Below are 22,476 nucleotides of genomic sequence, written 5' to 3' on the forward strand. Positions count from 1 at the left end.
AGCGTAGTCTAGCCATGGCATACACAATCGCTCTGACATGTAAACATTATTAAAAGGAATCTCAAAAAAATGTACAACACAGATGCTTTCTTGATTCAGAAAAAAAACTTTATGTAAGACTAACTTTAGTACCACAGGTTTGTATTTGTATTCAATAGTATTCATACAGTTATGGAAATGGTTCAAATTCCTGGCCAAATTATATATTTTGTTTGGACATCTGAAGTTAAAAAAAAAAAAAAAAAAAGTAAAGGCAACTTTTAACACCAAACAAACTAAAACAATTGCATTTTTCATGAAAATGTTAATGTACAGTACCAATTTATTTGATGAACTGAAAACATGCATTAAAAAAAAGAATTCAAAATAGATTTATGTACTCCACAGGCAGTAAATTGTTAGTCTTCTGTGGCCAGACATGTATATTATACGTCTGGAGACAACCGTGAATGAATCTGGCTTAAAATGTGGGTGGGAGCAATTAAGACAGTTGCTCTTTGCAGTTAAAGAGCAGTCTAGATCCAGGCCAGGATGGGTACCCAGGTTATCTGTTTCTCTCTTTCCCAGGGTAAGGGGTGAGGGATATGGAAGCAATGGTGACCTTAGAACCCTTGAGGTCCACCCTGCAGTTCCAGATCTCTGGTCCTAGCATCTGGTGTTAAGAGTTTGTTTACCTGTTGCAGTCTCTGCCACTGTCTCAAGGCCCGTACTTGACATCTTAACCCTGTTTAACGTTTCAGTGAAAACCCCTGGGTAACCCATCCTATCCCACATGCACCCCTGTACCTCTGAGACCACAAAAAATATAAGCCAAAACAAACAGCATACACTCTTTTAATATTAATTAAAGCATAAGATAAACACAAAGGATTAAATGCAAACTTTAACTAATAAAGAAAATAATTTTTTATAACGTTCAGTAATGATGACACATTCCTCTCAATCTGTCTTTTCAAAACTCATTAGGTTTTTATTTAGAATTTTTGCTCCGTGTTCAGACCCTCCTACTTTACACTAATGCCGAATTCCATCTGAAGTGGGAAGTCAGAATTTCCAACATCCTAGTTGGAATCTGCAACTGGAATGTTCCCTTATGTCAGATTTCCAACTCAGAAACTCAGGTCTGTCAGATTCCAGTTTGTCTGATAACAGATCATGATGTCAATCCAAAATGATGACATACACCACAAACTTCAGTGAAAGCTGTAATATTCTGTTTATTAGCCCTTCTGTGTATTTGTGTCTTATTAAATCAGTCATACACACAGCACTGTTGTTATGGTGTTAGAAAAATATGTGAAATAGAGCATAATGCATTGCTATCAACTGTTATTTTTTCAGATGGAGCAAGCACAACAAATGATTTCTTAGAAGTGTCTATATTGATTTTCCAACTATTTTACTGGAACTCTGTCAACTCGGGTGTGATGCCATTCCCAGCTTTGACATCCAACTTCCGAGGTAAATAGAATGCAGCATAACCTTTGTCCCACCTAGGATAATGTCTGTAGAGAGTTGTTTTTTGTCTAATAATCCTTAACATATATGATTAAATTATACATTACTTTACATGAGTAATATTTACTTATTTATAATTTTATTTTTGCTTCCATTTGTCGGAAATTTCATACTTTTAATATTATTTAATAGTTAATTATTTCAAAGAGTAATGGTTCAAAAGTTCAACATTTTGCACAACACTTGACAAAGGAACTGTTTTTTGTGGTTTTATCTGGCATTCTAACCCTCATGTTCAAGTCATTGCTTAATTTTCAAGTTTTCCAACATAACAGTCACATCATGAACAGTAAATTTTAATGCTGTTATATGAGTCTCTCCAGTCCATTTTTGGCTCAATTCAGTACTTGGGCTGAGCTTCCACTGATTAGCCAGTGTGGTCTGTTTTCTTGATACAGCAAAGAACAACATGCTGTTGTCAATGTCGTCCAACCAACAGCAAGCCAGCATTTATTACAGATAAATCTGAGCTACTTTCAATATATTTAATGTGCTATAGAAATGTCAAGTATTATTATGATGATAATGATGATTATCCAGGTATTTTCTAAGCTAAAGCTAGATGTGCAATAGCTGATCCTTCTCCAGGGAACTAGTGTGGAACAGACATGGACATCATAGCCAACAATGACTTGATACCCGTTAATTGACCATACTAATATAAGACAAAGATGTACCTCTGTGAATATTAAAGTGGATGGATATTTCCTTCCACCAGAGGTGGACTCTTATATGGTAAAATAAAATACTGTCAACTTTCTTGAAAAAAAACAAAAAAAACAGGTGCATACAACAAACTTGGCTTATTACAAAAGAGACTCAACCAAAAACATTAAGCATCCGTTTGTACCAAAGAAAAATCTTGATACCAAAACAAGTCTGTCTAAACTGCCATTCCCTTAACGAAAGATGGTCAGTTTTGTGCTACCATTAGTAATGCATTCATATTGAAACCTAGAAGGAGAGAGCCGACACCATTTTGACATTCTGAGGTACACAATTGCAGTTCTTCATTTATAACATGGGTACCTATTAAGTTTAGAATGAACAACCACACTAAGCCTAAGAGATACAAAGATAAGGTAATGTATATACAGTGCATCCAGAAAGTATTCACAGCACATCACTTTTTCCACATTTTGTTATGTTACAGCCTTATTCCAAAATGGATTAAATTCATTTTTTTCCTCAGAATTCTACACACAACACCCCATAATGACAACGTGAAAAAAGTTTACTTGAGGTTTTTGCAAATTTATTAAAAATAAAAAAACTGAGAAATCACATGTACATAAGTATTCACAGCCTTTGCTCAATACATTGTCGATGCACCTTTGGCAACAATTACAGCCTCAAGTCTTTTTGAATATGATGCCACAAGCTTGGCACACCTATCCTTGGCCAGTTTCGCCCATTCCTCTTTGCAGCACCTCTCAAGCTCCATCAGGTTGGATGGGAAGCGTCGGTGCACAGCCATTTTAAGATCTCTCCAGAGATGTTCAATCGGATTCAAGTCTGGGCTCTGGCTGGGCCACTCAAGGACGTTCACAGAGTTGTCTTGAAGCCACTCCTTTGATATCTTGGCTGTGTGCTTAGGGTCGTTGTCCTGCTGAAAGATGAATTGTCGCCCCAGTCTGAGGTCAAGAGCGCTCTGGAGCAGGTTTTTATCCAGGATGTCTCTGTACATTGCTGCAGTCATCTTTCCCTTTATCCTGACTCGTCTCCCAGTTCCTGCCGCTGAAAAACATCCCCACAGCATGATGCTGCCACCACCATGCTTCACTGTAGGGATGATATTGGCCTGGTGATGAGCGGTGGCTGGTTTCCTCCAAACGTGACGCCTGGCATTCACACCAAAGAGTTCAATCTTTGTCTCATCAGACCAGATAATTTTCTTTCTCATGGTCAGAGTCCTTCAGGTGCCTTTTGGCAAACTCCAGGCGGGCTGCCATGTGCCTTTTACTAAGAAGTGGCTTCCGTCTGGCCACTCTACAACAACAGCAACATTTATTTATATAGCACATTTTCATACAAAAAGTCGCTCAAAGTGCTTTACATAATGAAGAAAAGAAAAATAAAAGACAAAATAACAAATTAAAATAAGACAACATTAGTTAACATAGAAAAGGAGTAAGGTCTGATGGCCAGGGTGGACAGAAAAAAAAAAATCTCCAGAAAGCTGGAGAAAAAAATAAAATCTGTAGGGGTTCCAGGCCACGAGACCGCCCAGTCCCCTCTGGGCATTCTACCTAACATAAATGAAATAGATCTACCATACAGGCCTGATTGGTGGATTGCTGCAGAGATGGTTGTCCTTCTGGAAGGTTCTCCTCTCTTCACAGTGGACCTCTGGAGCTCTGACAGAGTGACCATCGGGTTCTTGGTCACCTCCCTGACTAAGGCCCTTCTCCCCCGATCGCACAGTTTAGATGGCCGGCCAGCTCTAGGAAGAATCCTGGTGGTTTCGAACTTCTTCCACTTACGGATGATGGAGGCCACTGTGCTCATTGGGACCTTCAAAGCAGCAGAAATTTTTCTGTAACCTTCCCCAGATTTGTGCCTCGAGACAATCCTGTCTCGGAGGTCTACAGACAATTCCTTTGACTTCATGCTTGGTTTGTGCTCCGACATGAACTGTCAACTGTGGGACCTTATATAAACAGGTGTGAGCCTTTCCAAATCATGTCCAATCAACTGAATTTACCACAGGTGGACTCCAATTAAGCTGCAGAAACATCTCAAGGATGATCAGGGGAAACAGGATGCACCTGAGCTCAATTTTGAGCTTCATGACAAAGGCTGTGAATACTTATGTACACGTGCTTTCTCATTTTTTTATTTTTAATAAATTTGCAAAAATCTTGAAAAAAACTTTTTTCATGTTGTTATTATGGGGTGTTGTGTGTAGAATTCTGAGGAAAAAAAATGAATTTAATCCATTTTGGAATAAGGCTATAACATAACAGAATGTGGAAAAAGTGATGCGCTGTGAATACTTTCTGGATGCACTGTATATTGTTGTGGTTTTTAACTGATGTTTCAACTCAGGTTGTGTAAAAATAAGTTAAGTACAGGGTAAGCCAAAATGAAGTACCACATTTCTCAAGGTCATTGCGCGACGTAGAGGCAGCTGAATGGGTTGGGGTGGGGGTCTTTTGATAGGTGATCCCTTGTAGTTTTCAGTCGGCAACGTGCCTTGGTCCGGTGCGCACTGTGCTTTTGCTGTTGAAGCATTCTTCAAAAACAACAAATCCATTATCACTACACAACGCGCCTTCCGAACGAACTTCAACATTCCTCCTAACGGTGACATCCCAAATCGGAAAACAATTCTTCAGTGGGTATCTAAATTTAGACAGACACATACAACATTGAACAGAAAATCTCCAGGCTGTCCTCGGACTGTACGAACACCCGAAAACACTCAAGCTGTAAGGGCATCGATTTTGCAGTCTCCTAGACCTTCAGCGCACAAATATGCTTCTGCATTGGGCATTTCCAACACATCTTTGAGGAGGATTTTGCATGAGGACCTTAATTTCCATCCATACAAAACGATGGTAGTGCAGGAACTCACTGAGAGAGGCTGGAAGAGCTGTAGAGAGTTTTGTGTGAACATTCTGCAAACCATTCATTGAGATGCCATAGTTGTGAAGGAGAATTCGGATTGTTTTAATTGTTTGACCAAATGTTAAGAGAAAAAGTTTGTAAAATTTTGCATTCTTCATACTTTTCCATTCTTAAAATTCAGGACAGAGGGACAAGCCACTGGTCATTTAAGTATTGTATGTTAGTGTTAATTATGAAGTGTTACTTACACTGAGTCTGTTGTTCTGCTTGTATCGTTCTGCCTCATTCAAACTAAACATTGTCTTAAAGCAGTAAATAAAATGTGGGTCAGTAATCACAATAACCAAAATATTTTAATACCATTAAAGTTTAAAACTTACTGATCTCTTCGATGACCACAGTGTTATCCATTGCTACATGCACAGCCAGTTGGCTCCACGAGTCAAATGTAGAAAGCTTTCTGTCAAAAGTTCAGAGAAAACTGAAATTATGCATTGAACCCAAAGTTTAGTTATATTAATTGCTTGTTCTTCACATGCTAAACCTTTTGTATTGCATCTAATCAATAAAGCTATAAATTACAACATCCCTGTATACCAGACTTTTCTGCTTAAGACTTCTAAATCTGAAATCCTCAAAGAAGTTTCCTACCACTCCCCAAGGATCTTTTCTATACCATTTACAGTGTCTAGGTAACCTTTGTAGTGAAAATTAATCATATTCAGTGTGTCACTGTAGTCGGTGTATTTAATAGAAGTTCTGGATTTACATAAATAGCCTGCTTTTGAATCACTATTCTTTCATATACAATATACAGTATATATTTTATTATTTCTGATTATTATTATTACTACTGCTACTATACAGTACTTGCTTTTCTTTCTTTTGGTATGCATTGCCTCCCTTTCTTTTCATTCTTATGCTGTGTAATTCTGTGAGAAAGCATTTTTTGGGTGATGGCAGGAAACAAGATGAGAAAAGTTGTACATTGAGCAGAAACTTCTAGAAAAAGGTGGCAAAACTCCTCATTTGATATGGATTGGTGTATTTTACCAAAACAATACTATCCTAAAGTTACAAAAAGTGTTACCACACCCTGGTATGCGAGAACCCACCACCAATAGACCACTGACATGCTGAAGTACCACAGTTCCTGATCTGTTTAACCCCGACACTTTGGAATTACTGCTCACCAAAATGTTACCTTCCAAACTTCTGCACACTAAAAGAATATGGGGAAGATAACTCAAGCAGAAAGGGCACCTCAGCTAACTGCAGCATTCACCTCAGTTAACGTTTATCTTGGCTCTCCTGACAGTGCCTGCACTGGATTTGTAAACCAGGAGATTCTTTAATACAAACCATGTATAAATTTATTATTCATGTCATGACTGATTTGTGTTGTTGTGGTTATTTTTGTCACCATTGTGGCTTTGAATTGGCACTGTAAGTGAAAAGAATTGACCTTTCAAAGGTACAATTCCTAGCACTGAACTTGGCCCATCCATAAAGTCAATGCTCTCTGTTGGACACATCAGGTAAGCCTTTAAAGCTTCATCAACACTTTCTTTTTGCCATTTTAGGTTTGCTATTACAAAACCCAGAGTTTTCTCCCTAAACTCCATAAATCCTCTTTTTACAATCTATCTTTTTCAGAACTTTCTGCATTCTGGATTTATGGGTCATGTGGTTCCAAGATTGACAAGTGAACACCTGCCACATGTCTAGGAAGGGACGGGATCTCTGTAATACAAGAAATCTTGATCTCTCTGGTTTCTATTGTTCAGTCTCCTCTGGACACCTTTAAACAGTTACACCCACTGAGAGAAATCTTGGGCTGGTTATTACATGGGGTGGAGTTGTTTTTATAATATTTTTGCTATAAATTTCTGATAAAGTATTTCTCATAGGTTCTAGTAAAAATTTAATTATGAATTTGGTTTGCTTATGTACAGTTATTCAACAAAATGTGAAACGTTCCTCAATAGACATTTTAGATTAGGCTTTAATTAAAGCAGATATGACTTAGAGAGAAATAATAAATCACAGGAGCTGCTTTTCTTGTCACAAAACAGAAAAATGCAGGAATAAGAACAGTTATGAACCAGTAAAGTTTTGATAACATAAGAACATAAAAAAATCTGACAAAATAGGTAAAAGTGTATGCAGATAAAAACCTTAGCTTTTAAGGTGTTGCATTATACCTTTCCCTCAGTAGACATTCACAAGTGAATTCTATTGTCTATCTCTCATCAGCTAATATCTATCTATCTATTAAGGTGTTGGACCTATTTTATAAAATCCAGAAAAATTAAATGGACAGAAATGAATGGTCTCCTCTCAAATCCAAAAACTTTCTCAAAGTTAAAAAAATCTATTTTTAAATTTTTTATTTTTATTGAGCAATTCCTGTAAGGAATATTTTATTAGACACTTACTTGAGTACTTGAGCAACTGTATTTGGCCCATACCACTGCCCAATGGACTTTCCCTCACCAACTCCCATTTGAGCTAAAGAAAAGAAAATGCAAGCAAATATTAATGAATTCATGAAGACATCTCTGCCACATGGCTCTAACATGAAAAGAGATGAAAAAACGTCTTTATGTAGTGTATAAAGTGAATTTCCCATTGGGATTAATAAAGTATCTATCTATCTATCTATAAAGGAAAAAAAATGAACTGTCATAATAAAAAATATGTGTGCTAAATGCCAGAATAAGCCCCATATTTCCTGAAAAAAAAAAAAAAAACTAAATTCTAAACATCACTTATGGTATCTGAATTACACATATACAAATATAACTGTTCACTTACTGCCAACACTAACTGAATTAGTGTTTTGCATCAAGCAAGCAATGGTTTTAGCACTTGTTTTTAAGATAAAATAATTTCTGAATAAGTCTCAAAGTAACATTAGCAAATCTAGGTTTGCTAAATTGGTACAAGCAAAAATAAACTCAAGCAAAAGTGCTTCCAAGTTCCCACTCATATATTTTAAACATGTAGTGTTAAAAAGTTTGAAACCACCTAGAAATGTTCTTGTTTTTGATAGAAATTGATACTTTTTTATCAAGGAGTTATTAAATGAATTTCAAAAGTACAATCAATACATTAGTAGTGTTGCTAATGGATATTACTACTTAAAATTACTGTTTTATCACTTATTATTAACACATGACTGCAAAGCTCCCTTTTCAGCAAGCATTGCTTCAGTGTTCTAATGATAAACTCTCTTAGCTCAGCCTTAATTATGTTTAATGCTAACTGGAAATTAGAGAAACTTTTGTAATTACATTAGCACAAACTTAAACCTGTCATTCTGTTCACTTGGGTTGCAAGATACTGGCATTCCAAAAGTTCAATTCTTAGTTAAAAATGGCCAACATAAAAAACCTTCCTCAAGAAACATTTCAGTCTATTTTTTTTTTTTTTTGCAGAATAATGGTTATTCTAATATAAAAGATTACCAAGAAACTGAATATTTCATACAAAAGTGTCTGGATCTAACCAGGACAGAAAAAAAACCCAGGAGCACATCTACACAAAAGGATAAATACATCAAAGTCTGTTATTTAAGAAACAAATACCTTACAGGTCCTTAGCTGATGATTTCCTTAAATACTCATCTAACACCAATTACCAAAACACCATTTGATAAACCTTTGGGGTCTCAAAAACATATGAGCAGTGCAATGCCACTGCAGATAACGCTACTGCCTCAAGGATCTAGTATCCTACAATGGCTTTTCCTCCCATGTCCCTAAAAACATGCAGGTTAGCATTACTGGAAATGCTGAATCAATTCTGTGCGAGTATGTCTGTGTAAATTAGTGGGTCCGGCAATGGATTGGCACCCTATGCAATGCTGCCAGGAATAGCTCTGGCACCCCACAATCCTATAATTGATTAAGCAGGTTTGAAAATGTTTGGTTACTTTGAAACCATTCCATAAGCATATTTAATAAATGCCGAATCAGACATGAACCCCTGCATCATTTGAATTCAGAACATATGACACCTGCGAAAAAAGCACAACTGTCAAGCACATCTCACTAGCTGTGTTTCATAAGGTAACTGTACAAATATTAAATTAATTCAGAATTTACCCCAAGTTAAATTTTCTTCTCAATCAAGAGATCACCTGAATATTATTGAATGTGTCTAGACTATATATGAACATTATAGACAAAGCTGAGAATCGAGCTCCTAGACCTGGGACATAATGCTACTCTCTGCAACTGGATTTTGGAGTTCCTAACTGGCAGAACCCATCCTAGATAGATAGATAGATAGATAGATAGATAGATAGATAGATAGATAGATAGATAGATACTTTATTAATCCCAAGGGGAAATTCACATACTCCAGCAGCAGCATACAGTAGAGCTTCGGTTCACAAACATCTCGGTACATGTACAACTCGGTTTACGACCAAAAAGTTTGCCAAACTTTTGCCACGGTTCACGACCGCACACTCGGTATACAAACAAGCCAGTTTCCCTTTCGGTTTGTGGGCGCCGATGATTTCCGCACGTGTTGCATTATTCTCGGTCAGACGTGCGTGCTTGCACGTGCGTGCGTGCTTTCGCTGTGAAGTCTTTGTGCTCTTATTTCATTTCCCTTCCAGTTCGTACGCGCAGATTACTGTATTTAAGCACGTGTTCAGCCTCTCCCTGTTCATTGTTCTCAGTCAGACGTGCGTGCTTTACTTGTTAACTCTTTGTGCTCTACAGTATTTCGTGTGCTTTTGCAGTTAACCATGGCTTCTAAGCAAGTGAAGAGTGGTGAGAAGAAAGTGTTGCAATGTTACTTTTTTCTTTTTTCAAATGTTCATTTTTTTCCCTGTGCTTAAAACTCATTTAAAAAGAGTGTTTACAGCAATCGGGTTGTAATGCTATTAGCGTGAACTCCTGCAATCTTACTGTTTCGGTTGGCTTTTAAATAAAGTTCTGATTTGTTCAAATGTTCTTTTTTCCCCCTGTGCTTAAAACTCATTTAAAAAGAGTGTTTACAGCGATCGGGTTGTAATGCTATTAGCGTGAACTCCTGTAATGTTACTTTCTTGGTTGGCTTTTAAATAAAGTTCGGATTTGTTCAAATGTTCCTTTTTCTCCCCCTATGCTTAAAACTCATTTAAAAAAAGTGTTTATACAGCGATCGGATTGTAAGGCTATAGCGCGAACTGCTGCAATGTTACAGAGAGAGAGAGGGGGCTCGAGTGCTGCTGAGAGAGAGCGAGCCTGTGCGTGCAGCTGAGCAGGGAACCTGGGAGTTTGTGGCAGTGTTATTCAATGTTTTTACATTAGTTTACTATTACACTGAGCATTCTATGGTGTAATTAACTATATTTGTGCTTAAAAATCTTAAAAAAAATATATTTACATACAGTTTGTACGGTCTGGAACGGATTAATTGTATTTACATACAATCCTATGGGGGAAATTGCTTCGGTTCACGACCAAATAGGTTTACGACCAGAGGTTTGGAACGAATTATGGTCGTGAACCGAGGTTCCACTGTACTGATAAAGAAAATATAAAATTAAAGAGTGATAACAATGCAGGTATACAGACAGACAATAACTTTGAATAATGTTAACGTTTACCCCGCCCCGGGTGGTATTGAAGAGTCGCATAGTGTGGGGGAGGAACGATCTCCTCAGTCTGTCAGTGGAGCAGGACAGTGACAGCAGTCTGTCGCTGAAGCTGCTCCTCTGTCTGGAGACGATACTGTTCAGTGGATTCTCCATTATTGACAGGAGCCTGCTCAGTGCCCGTCGCTCTGCCACGGATGTCAAACTGAATACATTACATTCATGATATTACAGCTCTCTGAACAATCAAAATACTAAGACGTATACTTGATATAATTTTCATGATGAAATTAATTAAAGTATTTATTAAATGTGGGGCACAGTGGCGCAGTGCTAGCGATGAGCTGGCGCCCTATCCAGAGATTGTTCCTGCCTCCTGCAAGATGCTTGCTGGGACATGCGTGACCCTCTGTGAAATGATTTATTGCAACAGTACTGTCGCTTTCAAACATACCAAACTGCTCCTCTGTCTGGAGATGATACTGTTCAATGAATGCAGTGGATTCTCCATGATTGTCAGGAGCCTGCTCAGTGCCCGTCACTCTGCCACAGATGTCAAACTGTCCAGCTCCATGCCTACAATAGAGCCTGCCTTCCTCACCAGTTTGTCCAGGTGTGAGGCGTCCCTCTTCTTTATGCTGCCTCCCCAGCACACCACTGCACAGAAGAGGGCGCTCGCCACAACCGTTTGATAGAACATCTGTAGCATCTTATTGCAGATGTTGAAGGACGCCAGCCTTCTAAGGAAGTATAGTCGGCTCTGTCCTTTCTTATACAGAGCATCAGTATTGGCAGTCCAGTCCAATTTATCATCCAGCTGCACTCCCAGGTATTTATAGGTCTGCACCTTCTGCACACAGTCACCTCTGATGATCACGGGGTCCATGAGGGGCCTGGTCCTCCTAAAATCCACCACCAGCTCCTTGGTTTTGCTGGTGTTCAGGTGTAGGTGGTTTGAGTCGCACCATTTAACATAGTCCTTGATTACGTTCCTATACTCCTCCTCCTGCCCACTCCTGATGCAGCCCACAATAGCAGTATCATGTGCGCACTGGCACCATCACTTCCTCCACATGAATCTGCAACTCAGGCACCCCTCAAGGTAGTGTTCCAAGTATCCCCCTTGTACAAATGTGTGGCCAGACAAAGTTCAAGCTCCATCACTGACTTTGCTCACAATTCCATTATTATCAATACCAAAAAAGAGAAGGTTTGCATTGAAGATTTTTTTCCTACTTTACAGTGCCAGGACAACATTCAGTCCCTCTGTATCAGGGAAACCACCGTCCTGGTCATAGACTTCAAGAAGTAGTCAGAGGGGATACTGTGGAGAAGGTACGAATTTTAAGATTGATTACATTCGCCATTGTTGACAATCTGAAGTTTGCACTAAACATCTTGGTTATAGTACAGAACATTTACCAGTTCATTTTCTTCCATGAACACCCAAGAAAGGCCTACAAATCCTCATATATGTTCACCAACAAATGTATACAGTGGGGTCTGCACTCACTGGTATGGCACCTGATGAGCTCAGAACTAAAGAGACCACAAAGGGAGTGACATCAGCTCAGAATATTACTGGTACACAGCTAATTTCTATTCAGGACATATGAAATAAATAGGATTATTAAAGACTTACTAAATCTTATCACTGTTCTCCAGTCTCAGAACCATTGCCATTAGAATTTACACCACTAGATTAAGGGACAATTTTTATCCAATGATCATACAATGAGTATACAGTATGTAGTATTACACAATCATACTTGAAAATCTGTGTTCGCATCAAGGTGGTCAGTATTTTAGATAATAAAAAGATAGTACATGAAGCTTAACATAGAATGAGTATCCTAAATAAAGACGATCCCACAAACAAAAGGGAATATGAACTCAAATATTTATACTTCAATAAATGAGCAGATATTCTTTGGTATTGGCAGTAAATGAATCCTTCAGAGTCGATAATTTGTGGCACCTTCTTTAGCATCCGTAACTTAATACAGTCAACTGCTACATGTTTCTGACATCTTGTACCCCTCTTTATAAAACTCTGCCAGCTCTGCTCAGTCTGATGGATGTCATACATGAACTGCCTCTTGAGGTACTGACACCGCATTTCAGTAAGTTTTAGGTCAGGGCATTGGCTTCTTCTTCTTTTTCCTAAACTATTCTTTAATGAACTTATTTCAATGTTTAGGATCACTACATTGTTGATTAACTTTATGTCCAATTATATATGGAGCCTGAATTTTATTAAATGGTGTTATAACCTTGTCCAGACTGATTAGTAACCACTAAGTAACCACCACTCTTCTCCTCAGTTCCACTTGTTTCCTTAGTTCAAGTCATGATGCTAGACTTTTTTTTTTAATAATTTTATTTAAAAGCAAACAACAATCCCTACAATCACATCAAACTTAACAAAACCAGATTTCAACCATCATCCAAAACAAAGAGACTAGAGACAGCCAACAAAGGAATTCTTTTGAGCAGCAAGGAAGGGTGTCCTTTTCCTCGATATAGAAGCTTATTCTAAAATGTTATTAGATCCTTCCATATTTTAAAGTTTAAACATATTCTCTGAGTGAGAATTTGAATTTTTCCAATTTCAAGTAGTATAGGGCAACAGTTAACCACTGACTTAAAAGTGGTTAGTTGGGATTCTTCCAGTTGAGCAAGATAAGTCTTGCTAGGAGTGAGGTAAAGGCAATTATGATTTGCTTGTCTTTCTCCACTTTCAGCCCATCTGGGAGTACACCAAACACAGCGGTTAATGGGTTAGATGTGACTGTGACACCAATTCACAGATTGAATGTTGCCCTGAAAACAATTTTAATCGAGATAAATGAGCTCGATAAAAGATTTTAAGTTGAATATTTGAGTGATTTGCGCATATGGACCTAGAATGTATTCTCTGCTTGACTGCCTTCCACTCCTTTTCTGAAATGTTAAGTGAAAGATCCTTACCTTACCTTACCTATTCAATTCAATAGAAGAGAGTGCATATTTACAGATAATGACGACTGGTTTCTAAGTCGATTTAGATTTACCCCATTGTGTCCTGGGATCTTTGAAAGGAAGGGACTTTATAATGTTTTGATAAATTGTGGAGATGCTTTCTGAGTCTTCAAGACTGATCAATATTTCTTCTGTAATGGAAATAGGAGGAGGGTGAGGAAAATTGGGCATGTTCCGTTTAGCAAAGTTTCTAGGTTGAAAGTAGTGGAAAAATTGTGTTGATGAGCAGTTAAATTTGAAGCTTAATTGCTCATAGGATGCAAAAACATTATCAATGTACAAGTCGCTGAATGTTTTAATCCCAGACATTTTCCAAGCATTAAATGCTGTGTATGTTTGAGAGGGTGGAAAAGAGTGGTTGTCATGTATAAGTGCAACAGATAAGAGCTTTTCTGTCTTAAAGAGCTTCCTACATTGGTTCCATATTCTGAGTGAATGTAGGGCACTTGGATGATTAGTGTATTGATGATGATTTGTATTTACTGAAACACAGAGCAGGGAATATAAAAAAGTACTGCAAGATTTTAATTCTATTGTAGAACAGGCTTGTATATTATCATCAATTTTTGTCGATGTCCAGGGGCATCATGTATAAATGGTGAGTATGCACGGAAATATTTCGTATGCCCATTTCCACACTCACATTGCGATGTATAAAAACTAAACTTGGCATAAAGCCATGCACATTCTCACACCAGTTCAATCAATGGCATACGCAAGTTTTCTGCTCGGTTTTGCAAACTGGCAGCACCCAGTGTCAAAGCAGTGCTACTGTTCTTGTGTGGTTTCCCTTTCTTTTTTAGATTCACATCCCTGACACAGCTTTATCAAATACACTGAAATTAACCGCATATTGTTTATAAATTTAAGGCATCTGATTTAATCAACCTGTAACAATATAATGTTCTATAGGATGGCCAAGCTATTCCAAATATCATAGCTGCTTTAGCGTTGTTACTCTCAGTGCACCAATCCGAGTATTTTAACCAGCTGTATATGAGTGTGGAATCACAGCTGTACAGCAGCTGATCGGAAAGCTCTACCACGGGTTGTGTTGAGAGTGCAGAATATAATCTAGATACAGCTTCTCCCACATTCTGCCTCAGCTATGCGCACAGTCTATTTGAAATTTTCCCTTTTGGCAAATGCTTCAGAGTCTTTCCTGTAGGGACCTCGCAGTTCAGAAACAGTTTCCCAAGAGCTATTGACTCTCACTGTGTAGCGGATGCCACATGTGCTTTATTTCAGGGGCAGTTTGCTGCCTCTTTGGGTGCATTTCAGGAAAGGAGAATACTGTAAATACACCTTTAAGGGGGAGGTTATAACTCGGTCAGGGCGGTTAAAAACCGGAAAAGAAGGGGAGAAAGGGAGACATCTTGTGGTGGAGCAAAGAGAAGAGACGAGGTAGCGCCAAGAAAAAATATCTGCTGGAACAAGTTCTTTTTTTTGAAGACTCAGCGACACAAGGGAGACGCGTCTCTGAAGACGGATCTTTTTTTTTTCTTCCTTTGATTTCGCTGGAATACTTGGACTGGTAGGATTGAACTTTTCTGTTATCGGCCTGACGGCCAGCGTATTCCCGTATGGTTTCTCTTTGCCCTGCACAATAAGGACAGTAATTCCGTTTGGTCGAACTGGTTTCTATGATTTATGAACATTGCGCGTTTAAACCAGAAAGGGGGGGGGGGGGGGTTTGATTGTTATGTATTTGTTTGTTTGTTTTTTTTTTTATGTAAGATAATATATGTGTTATTCTTTTGCTTCTTCTTTGTGTTGTAATATGACTTGTTGTTAATGCTAAGCTGGGACTGGTGGTGGGGAAATCAATAAAAGGACGAGCGTTGGTCACGTTGCCCGATAGATTTTATATATTGAACTGCTTTACATTAGCAGTTTTCTAATCGTGTTTATCCCGGGGTTTAGTTGTTCTCCCAGGGCAGCGGTACAGATTAGTGGTGGCCCGTACGGGGAACTGACTAGGATACATCCGCTATCTCCTTTCACGCATTTTTTCACCACCATAGTTCAGATGTCTTCTGTAGGTTTGGCGCAGGAGGCTACCGACCCGAGCGAGGGGCCGGAGATAGGGGTTGAGCTGGGCGAACATGTTACAATCAGGGCGCACGAAGGGGTTGATGAAGCAACCAGCCTATTGGATTCGCTATACATCTCTACTCCTAAGGTGCAAAGAGATGAAAACATCCTGCCGTCGTTGTGGGGCGAGATGCAAGAACGGATAGAAGAGATGCACGATCAGATCAAGGAATTGGCGGAAGGGGCCGCTGCGCGCGAAGAGGCTCTGCATGAATCATTGGAAGGCGCTATAGAAGCGATGCACGAATATGTGCAAGGTCAAGTGCGGCAGTTAGAACAACGATTGATTGCTTGTCTCCAGAGAAGGGATCAGCAATGGGGAGTCGAGCTGCAGGACGTGGTAAGGAGGAGCATGGACGCTTATTGTAAGAAATCACGGCAGTCTAACTCAATGGGAGGTGCAACTTCCAGGGTCTCCCTTACTGCTGCGGCGCTACGCTTAGAATTCCCTAAATTAGAGACCTCTTGTACATCAGCAGAGGTTCTCAGATTTTTGGAACAGGCGGATTCGTTTCTAGAACTCCATCCTTTAACTGATGTGGAGCTGATGGGCTTTTTAAACGCCTCACTGAGTGGTCCAGCGCGGTCATGGTGGCAGGCAGAAAAGACAAGCATAGCCGACTGGTCTTCCTTCCGTTCCGCATTTTTAGAAGCATTCTTGCCGATGGATTATCAGGCTGAGGTGGAAGAGCAGCTAATGAACACCCGACAGGAGCCTATGCAGCCCATCAGAGACTTTGCCTACGAATATCGTGCGCTGTGTTTGAGATGGAATCCCAGTATGTCAGAAGAGGACATTGTAAGGCGGGTCCTCGGGGCTTGTAACCCGCGGCTAGCTGTTGCTTTACGGGGTATTGTGGGCTCACTACAATCTCTGGTGAAAATCGGTACCTTAATTGAAAAAGACTGGGCTGCCATGAGGGGACATAAACAAAAAAATAAGGACCCCTCAGGCAGTAATTTGCCTAGTGGACGGGGTCAACGACAAAAAGATCGATCCGCTGGAGCTGAGCTCACCACTGTGCGGACCCAGTTACCTTTGTTGGCTGTACCCGTGACTGTGAGGGACATCACTGGGGATGCGGTAGTAGACACTGGAAGTACGCTTACCTTAATGAAGCGCAGTTTGTGGGAAAAGATTAAAAAAACCCACGAGCTGCCCAAGGCGAGTGGTACAATGAAGTTCTTCTTGGCGGACGGGAGGGCGTATGGTGATAGTGGAAAAATCCTGATGCGGTTTGCATTGCACAGTGTTTCCTGGGAGGTGGACGTGTATGTCTTAGAGGATGATTACTTGACCATGCCACTGCTTCTGGGGTTGGACTCTATTATTGCAGCAGGTATGAATTTATGGCCAAGGTCCGGAGATTACACGCTACCCGGAGGAAAGGCGTTCAGGTTCGAAGAAAGATCTCGGGAAGAGCTGCGGTGGCCAAATCTTTTTTATTATCTGGCGCAATCCGTTGCAGAGCTGAGTCCAATAGAAACTAGCATAAGCACTCAGCCCTGGGAGGTGCGGCCTTTATTGAGAAGATGGCCTACGGTTTGGACTGATAAACTGGGGCGCACGGCAGTAGTTACTCATCATGTATATACTGTGGATGAGGTCCCTGTCCGACTTAGGGCTTACATGGTGTCACCAATGAAGAGGAGGCTCATTAAAGAATGGGTTGACCACATGTTGGAGGACGGTATTCTTGAACCTTCGTCTTCAGCTTGGGCAGCTCCTGTAGTATTGGTCCGGAAAGCGAATGGCACTTTTCGATTCTGTGTTGATTACAGGGGACTGAATGCTAAAACTCATCATGACGCCTATCCCATTACTTTGGTGCATGAAATATTGGAATCATTGGGGGGTGCAGGTGTTTTTAGCACTCTGGATCTTCAGTCTGGATATTGGCAAGTGTGTATGGGGGAAGACAGCATAGAAAAGACTGCTGTGATCACTCCCGAAGGGTTGTTTCATTTTCGGGTAATGCCCTTTGGGCTTAAAAACGCTGGAGCTTCCTTTCAGAGATTGATGGAGCAAGTGCTGAGAGGGTTGATTGGGAAGACCTGTTATGTATATATCGACGATATCATTGTCTTCTCTCCTTCGTTGGAACAACATCTTTTGGACCTTGATGACATCTTTTACCGACTCAAACGGGCTCAGCTGACCCTGAACATGAAGAAGTGCCTCTTCTTACAGTCCCACCTCACTTTCCTGGGGCATGTGGTATCAGCCGAAGGCGTCAAAGTGGACCCGGACAAGATCAATGCCATTGTGGATTACCCTCCTCCTGTCAACATCAAGGCAGTGCAGCGATTTCTGGGGATGGTAGGCTGGTTCCACAAATTCATTCCTAAATTAGCTGACATCGCCGCCCCTTTACATCAGTTGACCAGAAAGGGAGTACCATGGGAATGGACACCGGAATGCGAAGGTGCTTTTAAAAACCTCAAACAGGCACTTTTGGTACCACCCGTCCTGTCACAGCCTGATCCATGCCTTACCTTTCAGGTGCAAACAGATGCCAGTGACTTAGGGCTTGGGGCTGTCCTCACTCAGACTAAGGATGGAGAAGAACGGGTGATTGCATATGCTTCCCGCTCCCTACGTGGCCCAGAGCTAAATTATTCAGCCTCCGAAAAAGAATGTCTGGCAGTAGTTTGGGCTGTGGAGAAGTGGCGACATTTTCTTGAAGGGGTTCTGTTTGAAGTATATACTGACCACCGTGCCCTGGCATGGGCTTTTAATTGCCCCAAGACCTCATCCAGATTGACCCGGTGGGTTTTGAGGCTTCAACAATTTACTTTTAGAGTATTTTACCGGAAGGGATGTGGAAATGTGGTACCAGATGCGCTTTCCCGGGTTCTGGAACCACCAATAACTTCAGCTGTGGCTCTCATATCGACACAATGGACGGACCTACCTCTGGACCTTCAGGACATAGTTCGAGCTCAGTCCATCAGTCCTGTTTGTCAGGAGGCACGGAATAATTCCATAAAGCGAAAGGGTCACATTACCTTTCAGGAGCTTCAGGGGGTGTTATATCGCTGTGTGCCATCCAGATTGGGAGGAAACAAATACCAACTTGTTGTCCCGGAATCACATGTGCCTGAGTTCCTTGCCTATTTCCACGATAGTCCTTTTGGGGGCCATCTAGGCCGGCTGAAGACGCTGAAAAGGATATTAGAGGTAGCCTGGTGGCCAACGGTGAGGAAGGAGGTTTGGAAACATGTAAAGACTTGTATTATTTGTCAGCAGTACAAGAACCCACCTGGTTTTCCAGCAGGACCTCTTCAGTCCACTACAGTAAAAGACCCTGGAGAAGCTTGGGGGGTCGATCTAATGGGACCCCTCCCAGTCAGTAAAATGAAAAAAACTTATTTAATGGTGGCGGTAGACTATTTTACTAAATGGGTAGAGCTGTTTGCCTTGCATGACGCCAAAACATCTCGCATTTGCTCAATCCTTAGAAGTGAACTTTTCACCTGCTGGGGAGTTCCCAGATGTATCATTACAGATAGGGGGCCACAATTCACAAGCTCAGAGATGGACTGCTTTTTGATGGATTGGGGTGTACAGCACAAGAAGACCACAGCATACCATCCTCAGGCTAACCTCTCAGAATGAGTGAACCGAAATTTGAAGACTATGCTGGCTTCCTATGTTGGGAACCGTCATCAAGACTGGGATCAAAATCTTCCTGAACTACGCTTGGCCCTGAACTCTGCCTTTCATGAGGGTACCGGTGAATCTCCTGCGCAATTAGCTCTTGGAAGACAAATTTTTGGGCCGTTAGAACGATATATCACTCCCCCCTGTCCTGATACTACGTCATACCAGCAAGTACATCTGTTAGAACTTTTAAAGGAACAAGTTAGGGAACGGGTGGTGAAATCCCAGGCCAAACAGGCAAGATATTACAATAAACGGAGAAGAGTAGTTCTCTATTCTGTAGGCGACCGGGTATGGTTGAAGGCGCATCCCCTTTCTAAGGCTTCAACTAAATTTGCTGCGAAGCTAGCTCCGAAGTGGTTCGGCCCAGCTACAATACTTAGCAAATTAGGTCCTGTTAATTACCGCGTTCAATGGGCAACTGACTCTGGGGTAAAAACAGATACAGTACATGTGACCAACATGAAGCTCTATTTTGGCCCTTCACTTGGTCTGGGGGCGGGGAATATGTAGCGAATGCCACATGTGCTTTATTCTAGGGGCAGTTTGCTGCCTCTTTGGGTGCATTTCAGGAAAGAAGAATACTGTAAATACACCTTTAAGGGGGAGGTTATAACTCGGTCAGGGCGGTTAAAAACCGGAAAAGAAGGGGAGAAAGGGAGACATCTTGTGGTGGAGCAAAGAGAAGAGACGAGGTAGCGCCAAGAAAAAATATCTGCTGGAACAAGTTCTTTTTTTTGAAGACTCAGCGACACAAGGGAGACGCGTCTCTGAAGAAGGACCTTTTTTTTTTCTTCCTTTGATTTCGCTGGAATACTTGGACTGGTAGGATTGAACTTTTTTGTTATCGGCTCGACGGCCGGCGTATTCCCGTATGGTTTCTCTTTGCCCTGCACAATAAGGACAGTAATTCCGTTTGGTCGAACTGGTTTCTATGATTTATGAACATTGCGCGTTTAAACCAGAAGGGGGGGGGGGTGTTTGATTGTTATGTATTTGTTTGTTTGTTGGTTTTTTTTTTATGTAAGATAATATATGTGTTATTCTTTTGCTTCTTCTTTGTGTTGTAATATGACTTGTTGTTAATGCTAAGCTGGGACTGGTGGTGGGGAAATCAATAAAAGGACGAGCGTTGGTCACGTTGCCCGATAGATTTTATATATTGAACTGCTTTACATTAGCAGTTTTCTAATCGTGCTTATCCCGGGGTTTAGTTGTTCTCCCAGGGCAGCGATACAACTGTACCATACAATAACAATAAAGGAATTCAATTCAATTCAATAGAAGAGAGTGCGTATTTACAGATAATGACGACTGGTTTCTACGTCGATTTAGTTTTCTAAGAGCACATCATCTTGGAGCTCTTGATATCATTTTTAAGATGAAATTCATTAAAGTATGTATACTGTTAATAATTAAACATGTGGGGGCACGGTGGTGCAGCGTTAGCAATGAGCAGGCGCCCCATTCAGGGATTGTTACTGCCCCGCGCTGTATGCTTGCTGGGACTGGAGCGACCCTGGATAGACAGATGGATGGAATTATTAAACATGTACAATGAAGATATTTCAATGTTCCTTAATAATTTGGAAGAATTGCCGTTCTAATGTTACATATGGTTTGACATTTATTATTGTGTGGAGATTGGATATGTAGAGAAAGAAAAGGAAGGACAGGAACTGGGGTTTGGTATGTTTGAAAGAGACAGTACTGTTACAATAAATCATTTCACAGAGGGTCACGCATGTCCCAGCAAGCATCTTGCAGGAGGCAGGAACAATCTCTGGACAGGGCGCCAGCTTATCGCTAGCACTGCGCCACTGTGCCCCAAATTTAATAAATACTTTAATTAATTTCATCATGAAAATTATATCAAGTATACATCTTAGTATTTTGATTGTTCAGAGAGCTGTAATATCATGAATGTAATGTATTCGGTTTGACATCCGTGGCAGAGCGACGAGCACTGAGCAGGCTCCTGTCAATAATGGAGAATCCACTGAACAGTATCATCTCCAGACAGAGGAGCAGCTTCAGCGACAGACTGCTGTCAATGTCCTGCTCCACTGACAGACTGAGGAGATCATTCCTCCCCCACACTATGCGACTCTTCAATTCCACCTGGGGGGGTAAACGTTAAAATTATACAAAGTTATTGTCTGTCTGTATACCTGCATTGTTATCACTCTTTAATTTAATATTGTTCTTTATCAGTATGCTGCTGCTGGACTATGTAAATTTCCCCTTGGGATTAATAAAGTATCTATCTATCTATTCTGTGTCCTGTCGGCATAAGAGGAAAGCCCATTTAACAAGCACATAGTGATTCACACACAGAGCACATAGAAAAAAACATAGAATACGAAGCATTTTAACGTGCTACTTTAGTTACAATGGAATCTGAGAAACTAGTAAATTAAGCATTGATTTCAAGATTAAGTTTACGATGTTCTACTTTAATGACAAAATAAACTACAAGATTGAAGTGGACATCTCAACCTTTTTTTCATTGTGTCAATACTTTTTTTTTTTTTTCTTTTCTCTGTTCCCTAATACGCTTCCGTATGACACTCTGACAGTTGGCTACGACTTGCCTTTTCATGGTGACTTTGATATCTGACCACTTCTTTTTGTTTTGGGCACTATGCAACTTTCTTAACTTGAACTTTCGAGTTTCTCCACCACTCTGTGTCACTCAATCAACTTCTTTTTATTGTTTATACCATTGCTTAAGCCAACAAATAAATTTTCCTTGCGTCCACTTTGCATTCACCAAAATTCTTTTTTTCACATGCTTTTGCCATTGTCTTTTAACCAAACGCTGAACATAAAGTGATATTTATATTTATTTGCATATTAAAATATGCAAAATTTTGGAAGGAGTCGGGGTTGGATGGCTTGCGAGTGCACGTGCGTTACGTTTTACACTGACTGGGATTTATGCAGCTGAAGTGCGTGGAAGTTGGCTTACGTACAGTTTTGTGCATCTGAATTTTTTTATGCGTATGCACAG

At 40.4% G+C, this 22,476-nt stretch overlaps 1 protein-coding gene across 2 annotated transcripts in view; it reads right to left on the reverse strand.

The window, feature by feature from the left end:
* atg4b (autophagy related 4B, cysteine peptidase) overlaps positions 1 to 22,476 on the reverse strand; it is a 308,094-nt gene that overhangs the window by 246,495 nt on the left and 39,123 nt on the right. For both annotated transcript variants that reach the window (XM_051923643.1, XM_028794816.2), the window contains exons 6-8: positions 7,527 to 7,599; positions 5,469 to 5,548; positions 1 to 32 (exon numbers count right to left, since the gene is read on the reverse strand). The exon at positions 1 to 32 is cut by the window's left edge and continues 165 nt beyond it. In XM_051923643.1, coding sequence (XP_051779603.1) covers positions 1 to 32; positions 5,469 to 5,548; positions 7,527 to 7,599 — 185 coding nt within the window. The remainder of the gene's footprint in view (positions 33 to 5,468; positions 5,549 to 7,526; positions 7,600 to 22,476) is intronic.

This window comes from Erpetoichthys calabaricus, chromosome 2 (assembly GCF_900747795.2).
Source record: "Erpetoichthys calabaricus chromosome 2, fErpCal1.3, whole genome shotgun sequence".
Lineage (NCBI taxonomy): Eukaryota > Metazoa > Chordata > Cladistia > Polypteriformes > Polypteridae > Erpetoichthys > Erpetoichthys calabaricus.